The sequence below is a fragment of the Camellia sinensis genome, chromosome 1, assembly GCF_055761805.1.
Source record: "Camellia sinensis isolate YWXY chromosome 1, ASM5576180v1, whole genome shotgun sequence".
In the NCBI taxonomy this organism is placed as follows: Eukaryota; Viridiplantae; Streptophyta; class Magnoliopsida; order Ericales; family Theaceae; genus Camellia; species Camellia sinensis.
In genome coordinates, this window is record NC_138961.1 from 218,588,255 (window position 1) to 218,598,309 (window position 10,055).

Below are 10,055 nucleotides of genomic sequence, written 5' to 3' on the forward strand. Positions count from 1 at the left end.
CAACCATTATTGTCCTTGCCTCCCCTGATTTTATTGCACTAGTCAGGTTAGCCAAGGCATCGGCATGGCTATTGTCATCTCGGCCTACCTACTGTAGTCGGCAGTCTTGAAACAAGGCCAATAGTTTAACAACCTCTTTAACGTAGGCTATCATTCTTTTATCTCGAGCTGCATACTCATTTATTGCTTGGTTCACAATTAGCTGGGAGTCACAAAAGACCACAACCTCGTCGATTTCCATTGCTGCTGCCAGCTTCAATCCTGCGATCAATGCTTCATACTCTGCTTCATTGTTGGAGGCTTTGAACCCCAAACAAATTGATTGCTCTAACATTCGTCTATCTGGAGATACTAGTACTACTTCTGCCCCTGCTCCCTGTCTGTTTGAACTCCCATTAACAAACAGGCGAAAGGAGTCGCCGATATAAATATCGCAGGGCTTAAGTTTCTCTTATTTTTTTTGCTCTGCTATGGGGTTTTTCATTCCCAACTGGGTCTCTTCTTGTTCTCCTGGACATCCTAAGTCGTGGCTCATCGGAGCCCGACGTGGGATGGCTCAAAGTGTGAACTTGGCCACGAAGTCGGCCAGAATCTGGCCTTTGATTGCTGTTCTCGGCCTAAATTTCAAGTCGTATTGGCCCAATACTACTGCCCATCTGGCTATCTTGCCTGTCAGATTTCTTTGCTGCAACAGGGACTTCAAATGATGCTCAGTTAATACCACAATCTTGTGGGCTTGAAAGCAATGATTCAGTTTCTTGGAAGCCATTACTAAGGTCAGTGTCAGTTTTGCCAAGGGTAAGTATCTGGTCTTTGCATCTGCTAAGGTTTTACTCACATAGTAAGCTGCCTTTTGTTCTCTCTTTTCTTCTCTGATTACCACTGCGCTTACTGCACGCTCTGAAACGGCCAAGTATAAAAACAGCTCCTCTCCAGGTACTAGATTTGAGAGAACTGGAGCTGTGGTCAAGTATTTTTTCAAGTCGGCCAAGGTGACTTTGTACTCTTCTGTCCACAAGAAGTCTGTGGCTTTCTTTATTAAACTAAAGAAACGTTTGCATTTGTCAAAACTTTTGCTTATGAACCTATTCAAGGCTGCGGCCCTTCCAGTCAATATCTGCACTTGTTTTGCTGATGTTGGGCTCTTTAAGTCCAAGATGGCCTTGATCTGATCTAGATTTGCCTCAATGCCTTTTCTGGTAACAAAGTATCCCAGGAACTTTCCTGACCCAACTCCAAATGCACACTTTGACGCATTGAGTCGGAGCCAAAATGTCCTTAGGATATCAAAGACTGCTTTCAGGTCGACCAGATGATCCTCAAGTTCCTTGGTCTTCACGACCATGTCATCAATGACTGTTTTTCCTATTAGATGTTTGAACATCCTAGCCACCAATCTCTGGTAAGTTGCTCCTGCATTTTTTAACCCGAAAAGTATCACTCTGTAGCAATACAGCCTTTTTGGGGTGATAAATGCAGTTTTCTCCTCATTGGGAGGGTACATGGCTATCTGATGGTACCCCCTGTAAGCGTCCAGGAAGCTCATCCTTCCATGCCCTGAAGTGGCATCCACCAATTGGTCAATCTTGGGGAGTGGGAAACTGTCTTTGGGACAAGCCTTGTTCAGGCTGGTAAAGTCCACGCAGGCCCTTCACTTCCCACTCTTCTTCTTCACAACAATTGTGTTTGGTAACCATGTTGGGTAGTTTACCTCTCGAATGGCTCTGGCCTCCAGAAGTTTATCCACTTCCTCCTCTACTGCCTCAACATGTATCAACGTAGGCCTCCTTGCTCGATATGTTTGGCCGACCTGTCCACATTTAGTCTATGCAAGTGACCTCAAGGTCAATGCCAGGCATCTCGTATGGTGTCCAGGCAAACACCTCAATGTTTGCCTTCAAGAACGCCTCTAACTCATTTTCCTCTTCCTCGGCCAAGCCTGAGCCGAGAAGGAAAAAGCGCTCTTCATCCCCTTGCTGGACTGGGATCTTCTTCAGGGCTTCCTCACTTTTCTCGGCTGGTTCTTTGCCGACGTCCTCAATCTCTACTGTTTTTGCTTCTCGTATGTTGCAGGTGGATGTCATTGCTGCCATGGAGCAATTCTTTGCCTGCACCTGATCCCCTCTAACCTCCCTCAATTTCATGTTCTGTTGGGAACCGCAACAGCTGGTATAATGTTGAGGGAACCGCCCCCATTGCATGCAGCCATGGCTTTCCCAGGATAACGTTGTAAGGTGAGGGGGTGTCAATGATTGTGGACTCTTTGCTCACTTTCCTGGTGCCTGCCTGCACCTCCAACTTTAGTGCCCCCAAGGGCCATGTCAGTGTTCCATTGAACCCAACCATTGGACTGTTAGACTGTTCCAGATCGTCTTGGTGAAGACCGAGCTCCTTGTAGCATCTAACATACATGATGTCACAAGAGCTGTCTTGGTCAACTAGAATGCGCCTCACCTGGCACTCTCCAATCTTCAAAGATATCATGAGAACATCATTGTGTGAATGCTGAACCATGTCTAGGTCGGCTTCAGTAAAAGATGCCATTAGTCCTTAACACTCACCTGCCCTAGGCCTTTTTTGCTGGACCTGACACATGTGTTGTAAGTGTTTTACCCTTTGAGTCTCCCCACGTATCTCGTTCTCATTGACCCTCGAGTGAATCACATTGATCACTCGAGGTCCTTCTGCTTACGGTTGTGGTGCTGGTGGAGATGGTGCTGCTGGTGCCTGGGGAAACTTTACCTGTTCTTTCCTTTTTCTAGCCTTATCCACCAAGTCCCTCAAGTGGCCTTGTCTGAACAGGCCTTCTAAGTGTGTTTTTAGGGCTTTGCACCCTTAAGTCAGGTGCCCATCCTCATTGCGGTAGGCACAGTGCTTCTCCAGGCTCCTTTCCATAAATTTGCCAGGGATCTTCTCTGGTGCTCTGAAGTAAGGCTGGTTCTTGATTCTCTTCAGGACTTTGTAGACCGGTATCCGGAACACTGTGGTGACTACCTGTGCAACCCTTAGTACTGTCTCTTGCCTGTTATATCCAGTATTTCCTCGGCCTCACTTCGGTGATCCCTTTCTCTTCTCTTGCTTCGACACCTTTGTCCCTAGCGTGCTTTCTTCAGCTTTTGCATACTTTTCGATCCTGGCCATGAGTTCCTCCATACTTTTGGGCAGCGTCTTTGCCAGTGATTTTCGAAGTAGACAGTCATTGTTCAGGCCGTTCGTAAAAGAAACAACCGCCAATTGTTGATGGCACCCTGGTATTCGGTTAAACACTTCATAATACCTTTTGGCATAAGCCCTGAGGCTTTCATCCTCGCCAAACGTTAAAGCCATCAGAGAGTCTACCCTCAATGGCTGCAGTCTGTTTGTCACAAACCTAGCCATGAACATCTCGGCCAGGCCTTCCCAACTCTTCACAGTTCCTTTCGGTAACTTGTGAAACTAGTCTGATGCGATTTCCCCAAAGGATAAGGAGAATACCTTACACAGCAGCGGCTCGTTCCCGGTGTACAGTGCCATTGAGTTCAGGTACAAGCCGACGTGGAAGTTAGGATTAGACTTGCCGTCGTATATTTGGAATCTCGGCATGTGGAATCTCTTCGGGGCCTCAAACTTGTCCAGCTCTACCGAGAATGGGGTTTTCAGCTTAACCGGAGATGTGACCTCGGCATCTTCTCACTTCCTTTGTAGGTAGTCTCTTAAATCCTCCTTAGTCCGTCCAGGAGCTCGGTTGTCGACGAACTTCAGCCTTTTGAGTGCGCTGCTCCCGGTGTCATTGTGAGTCCTCTTGGACCTCCCTTCATTCATAGTGTCAAAGCAAAGCTTTTTGCCTTGAACATGCCCATGTTCTTTCGCATAGGCTTCTTTGGCATGATGTGTTTTTTGAGACTCTCTTCTCATCGTTTCTCCTCGCTCGACCTTCCGTGAAGGCCGATGAGAATGCTCCATCGCCTTGCCATGCTAGAGGACTGCGGGGATTGCTTTCTACCCCCCTTTGTGGGCATCATTCTTGGCCGCTAGGATCGACATGTCCTCCAATGGAAACGGCGGTTGCATGACGTTGTTCTGTATCATGAAATTGACAACCGATTGCAGGTCAGCCAATTTGTTTACCATTCCCTTCATCTCGCCGTCCCTCCTCAGGTATCTATCTTTCCATACCTGGAGGTCGCTTTCGTTGTAATACTCACCTCGGTCTACCTTTTTTCCATGTCTCCCTTTTTGCCGACGTCTTCTTCCCCGGGATTCTGCTCCCGGGGTTCTTCATTGCAGTTCTCCTCCTTTACATTAGGGTCAAAGTGTTTACCACTTCCAGTAGGGATGTCGTCCCCAGTCTTCTCTTTCTGTCCGTCGTTGGTCATCTATTCTTCTTTCTTTCCCACAGATGACGCCAAATTGTGTGTGTTGATTTCTAACCACACTGCCAAATAGGGAACTCAGCTGGAGAGCACTGGCTGAATAGATTACGCCCGAACAACCTGTCATAGAAAGATAAGACTCCGGCAGTAGTTTATCCACCCAGGAGCACTCCGATGATCAAGTCAGTACTAAGTTATATCTCAAAGATAGCAAATAGTGCTTAACTCACTAGCCAGAATACAAAAAGCATACCTTAGACTCACGAGGGTGCCTTACTTTTATAGCCAACACTCACTTGATTCCTCTAGAAGCCTAGCTTCTCTTGGACTCTGGCTCAATACTCATCCTGAACTCTCCAATAGATAAAGATAAACTCCTTAAGAGTTTTATCCTTATCTAGGCTGAAGTCCTTCCCTATTCTAAGACTCTTATAGCTTATCTGTTCATCTCGGATTCCAGTATCTTCGTAGATAACCTCGGCCTAGCCGAGATCACCTCAGCGTTATGATCAGGACACGTGGCACCTCGGATGGAACTTCGATGCCACCTTGGCCACGTGTTATCATTTACAAAAATATACCCCCACAATTACATTAAACTTCCTAAAGGTTTAATCCACAAAACATTTGATTCCTTTTACAAAAAAAAATCATTAATTATATTGATTAAAAAAATAATATTATAATTCCTTTAATATTGAAATGTATATTTTATATATTATTTAATTTTGTATCTTTATATTATCTACAGTAATTGTAATTTTGTTAATCTTAATATTAAAATTATGTAATTTACTGACTTTCTTCTAAACGTATTCATGAATAACAGAAAAAAAGTAATTATAAATTAGTGGTAGAATTAAAATATCATATTTTTTTCATAATTTTATAATTTTTTTTTTACTTATTTTCCCTTAAAACTTTTGTCTGAACTCACCAAAAAGAAAAAGAAAAAAAAAAAGCGCCTTCATTTATACTATATATTAAGCAAAAGAGAGTTTTTAACCCAAAGCTTTGTGGGAGCTCCAATATCCCAATCTAAATTTTCTGATTTTTTGATTTAAAAAAAAAAATCTTAGCATTTATTAACTTCTCCCAACTCCAAAATCTTACCCTCATAATAACAATTTAATGCATTAAGAACAAGCATAAAAAAAATTTCTTGAAGAGTGCAATATATATGATTATTATCAAAATATTAAACTTTAATATAATATAATAAATAAAAAAAAGACACTTAATTCTTTAAAAAGTCTAACACATATGATTATTATCAAAATATTAAACTTTAATATAATATAAAAAAGGAAAAAAAGAGGGCATTAAAAAAATATTTAAAATTCGTAATTCACATATATAGATAATTGTAAACACAACCTGTGCATAACACGGGTGATATGCTAGTTTCTATTAAAGATAAAGATAAAACAAAGTAATGAATAAGATAAAATGTCATATTTTATATGTTAATCATTCATTTTTTTCACAATTATCTATTCAATTATTAAAAAAAAAAAGTCACAAATCATTCTAAACATAATTTTTTTTATGTTATAAAATAATTAAAAAAAATCAAATAACCAAATAAAATAAAATAACAAGTCACTGTTTGATAAAAACTTCTTTTAATTAACTTTTTAGAGTTAGAATTTTTTTAATTTAGAACTAAAAAATTTGTTTGATAAATTTTTTTGACTTTTTTAATTTTTATAAAAAATAAATGAAATCTTTATGTTTTAAATATAATATTTTATTTTATTTATTTTTTAATAACTAATTTAATGGCAACTCAACCCAACTCAACCTAATGCCATCAACATAGCCAAAGGAATAAAGGTTCCAAACAGGCCTAATTAACTTCTGTCTGCACGCTGCCCAACAAAATGAAGAGCATCGTACTGGGATACTTTAAACGAAAAATCATTACACAGTTTAACAGGGGGAAAAAAAAAAAAAAACATAAGCTGCAACTTTTAACAGAATTTGAATTGAACCCTATTATAAGATGACTCGTACTTCTTATGTTTGTATAATTTTTTTTCTTTTATTTCACTGTTGAGTAATTTTTCCTACAGTATTTTAAATCATTTATTTTATTATGAATTTTTTTATATTGATATAATAATATAATATGATTTTATTATATTTTTTAATTAAAAAATAGACGGTTTAAGATCAATTTAATAGAATCATGAGAAATTTTAATATACATTTTTTAAAAAGAGGGCATCATATGTACTTTTAGTTATGCTATTTTTTTTCTTTAATTATGATTATTTTTTTTTAATTATGACTTAAAAAATTAAAATTATAGATATATATATATATATATATATATATTTTAGCCATAAGATGTATATGATATATATCTTTTGAAAGATATACACCATACTCCATGAAAAGTATATAATAAACACAAAACTAATAAAGATAAATAATTCAAATTATTGACGTGAGGCCATGATGAACCTCCTAAATCAAACTGCACCGTATTGGTGAAATACAAATAAGCAAAATCCTATGTAGCTTCCGTTTCAGAAGTGGGTTGACTTTTTGATTTTTTAGTTTTTTTAGCTATTTTAGTTTGGACTAAAAAGCTTAGTTTGAAAAGAACTTTTGAACTTTTTTGACTTTTTTTATGAGAGAAAAGTGTAATAATTATGGGTTAGATATGATGTTTTGTCTGTTGTGACTAAAATAACTTATTTTGTCTTTTGTGACTAAAATAGCCACAAACCAACTTGCTAAAATAGCCTAGTATTCTCCGTTTGGCAAGTGATATTTTTATCTAAAAAATAAAAAAATTATTATAAATTATCATATTATTTTGTTTACTTTTTAAATATCATTTTATAAAAAATTAAAAAGTCAATTAAAATAATTAATTTCTTTAAGATTACAAAATAAAATTTTCAAAGAGTTTTGTTACCTTCCCTGTTTATGAGATGTACGGTGAGACATGAAGCCCATCTTGTTGCACCTCTAATTATATAGTAAAGGAGTAAAGTCCTACATAATTAAGCTTTCGTTTAAAATGTGGATTGAATTTTTAACTTTTTAACTATTTTAACCTGAGGTTAAAAGTCTCATTTTGGATTGACTTTTTGATTTTATGAATTTTGTGAGAGAAAAAAATTGAAATAATTATGGTTTAAATGTGATATTTTGTCTTATTAATTTTTTAGTCTATTTTTTTTCTTTTTATAACTAAAATAGCCAAAGTAACCCATGCCAAACATAGCGTAAATATGTAACAAATTAAAAATTAACACCTATCATTTTAATCATTAAGAGTGAAATTATGAAAGCGCTATTAATAAATATCAAACATTTTCTATTTTGAAAACCCAACTTCTAACATTTCTGCAGTAATTTTCAACTCCTTTTAAACAGGCAAGTGTATTAAAAAAATTTCCGTATCCTCTAGATTAAGGTTGTCCAAAGTAATTATAAAAGAGAGTGGAAGGATGAGCGAAGAGGTCCACCTAAAGATTATAATAGGTCTGTTTGGTAGGGTTGTGAGAAAGTAATTATAGATTATAACTTATAGCTGTGAGTATAAGCTGCTAACCTGTTTGGTGTAGCTGTAGGATTATAGATTTAAGCAGTAGAGTAGTGTTTGGTAAATAAGCTGTAAAATAACTTTTTGTTGTGTAATTGTCAATTTTGCTCTTATGAAGAGGAAATTTGTAATTTTTGTCATTTTCTTCTGTTTAAATATTGAAAAAGTTATTTCATTAATGGAAATTGATTAATTAGTACCTAATTTGGTGCATTTCATTTATCTCTAATTTTTTTGTATTTTTTTTGTATTTTTTTTTGTATTTTTTTTTTTTTTTGTAATAAATATTGAGTTGACAAGAAAACAAAAAATTTAATTGCAATAAAAATATAATAAATTACTATTAAGGCAAGAAAAAGGGTTCTTCATAGATATTTATAGAGCTCCTAATTTCGTCTGCAAATTGACATACAAATATTATGTCTCTCTCACTTCCATTTCGGTGTCATCACATGCAACATCATTCCCATGGCGTGCTTGTTGAGACGAAGATCCTTCCTCTTCACTAGGCACATAATCCGTGTATCTATCATAAGAGTCAAATGCAATATCGCGGAGCTTACTTCGTCGGATGAAATTATGAATTGCCATTGTTGCACAAACAAGTTTGACTTGGGTCGGCCACTTGTAGTTTGGTGGGATATCCTTTATCATCGGTCATCTTGCTTTCCAAACCCCGAACGTTCTTTCTATTACACTTCTAAGTGAGGAATGTGCTTGGTTGAATTTTTCTTATGCATTTTTGGGGGGTTAACCATGTTCAAATTGAGCTAGATAGTATCGCTCTCCTTTGTAAGGTGCCAGATATCCTTTCATGTTTGGATAACCAGCATCCCCCAAGTAAAACTCATCTATTTTAAAATTTCAAAATAAAATATAAGTAAGCAATTATAAATGTAAAAAGAAATATGAAGATGTGAGTGTGGTGCATCTATTGTAGCAATCGAATATAAAACAGTTACCTCCTTGTGGTTTTGAAAAATTAAAACTAGGATTCCTAATTGCATCTAAGAAGATCCGAGTATCGTGCGCACTTCCTTCCCATCCTGGTAAGCAAAATGTGAAACACATATCAAAGTCACATGCGGCCATTATGTTTTGAGTCGCATATCCCTTTCTACCTATTAGACGAGCTTGCTTATCTGGAGATATATATGCTTTGATGTGTGTCCCGTCAATTGCTCCAATACAATCCTATGACATGATAATGAATAAAAAACATTTTAGCCACAGATTAGTATAAATATCCTACCAACATTAATTATATGTAACACCCAAGTTGCGCTTGTAGTTAATTATTTACCTTGAAATGAGGATAATATTTGCGGTTGCGTCGAATATATGGATGCACACCATTAGTCGGTTGAGGCCTTATCCAGTCAATGGACATCTTTGTAACAGCCTTTAACACCTTCTTAAAATATTTTGAAATAGTCTCGCCAAAATGTTGAAATCTTTCTTGGACATTTCTGTTTCGAATGTCACCGCCAACAATAAACAAAAATATTGCAACTTGCTCTTCAACCGAGACTTGTCGTCCAGTTTGAAGGCCATAATTTGTTTGTAACAAATTACACAATTGATAAAATACCTCTCTTTCCATTCAAAAATTTTCAAATATTCTTGTCCGATTCCCTTCTTGTAATTCCACCATCCACATCCCTCCTGTTAAACAAGATGTCCTACATGGTTCTTTTATCAAATAATTTGTTGCATATGTCGCTGCAACTGTAGCCGCCGTAACTAAGAGCATATTATTATTTTGTTGGGTTTGTGATGTGCTGTCTTCATCATCAGTATCTTCATCATCATGGTCATCATTCCATTGGTCTTCATCATTGCTACTCATCTTTAAAACTGTCAACTGTGCTGGATAAACCATGTTGCAATTTAAAACTTTAAACAAAAACCAATAAATGATAATAAAATATCATAACTTGTCCAGATATACTAAAATCCTGAAGCATTCCTCATATGTTGAATTTTTCTTTTTTCTTTTTTATTTTTTCTGATAGAGGATGAATAAATAAATAAATAAATAAAAATAAAAAATAAATAAGGGGACGGACAGAGTGCCAGAGGATAACAATTCATAAGGAAAAAGACCAAAACTTGTTTTACCCAACATCATGGCTTATTAG

At 36.7% G+C, this 10,055-nt stretch overlaps 1 protein-coding gene across 1 annotated transcript; it reads right to left on the reverse strand.

The window, feature by feature from the left end:
- Positions 1-8,664: 8,664 nt before the first annotated feature.
- LOC145822510 (uncharacterized) lies at positions 8,665-9,304 on the reverse strand. Its single transcript, XM_082919666.1, has 4 exons — positions 9,218-9,304; positions 9,036-9,108; positions 8,877-8,960; positions 8,665-8,765 (listed from the first exon to the last, which is right to left on the reverse strand). Exons 1-4 carry the CDS (start codon positions 9,302-9,304, stop codon positions 8,665-8,667), a joined length of 345 nt encoding a protein of 114 aa, XP_082775792.1.
- Between the last annotated feature and the right edge of the window lie 751 nt (positions 9,305-10,055).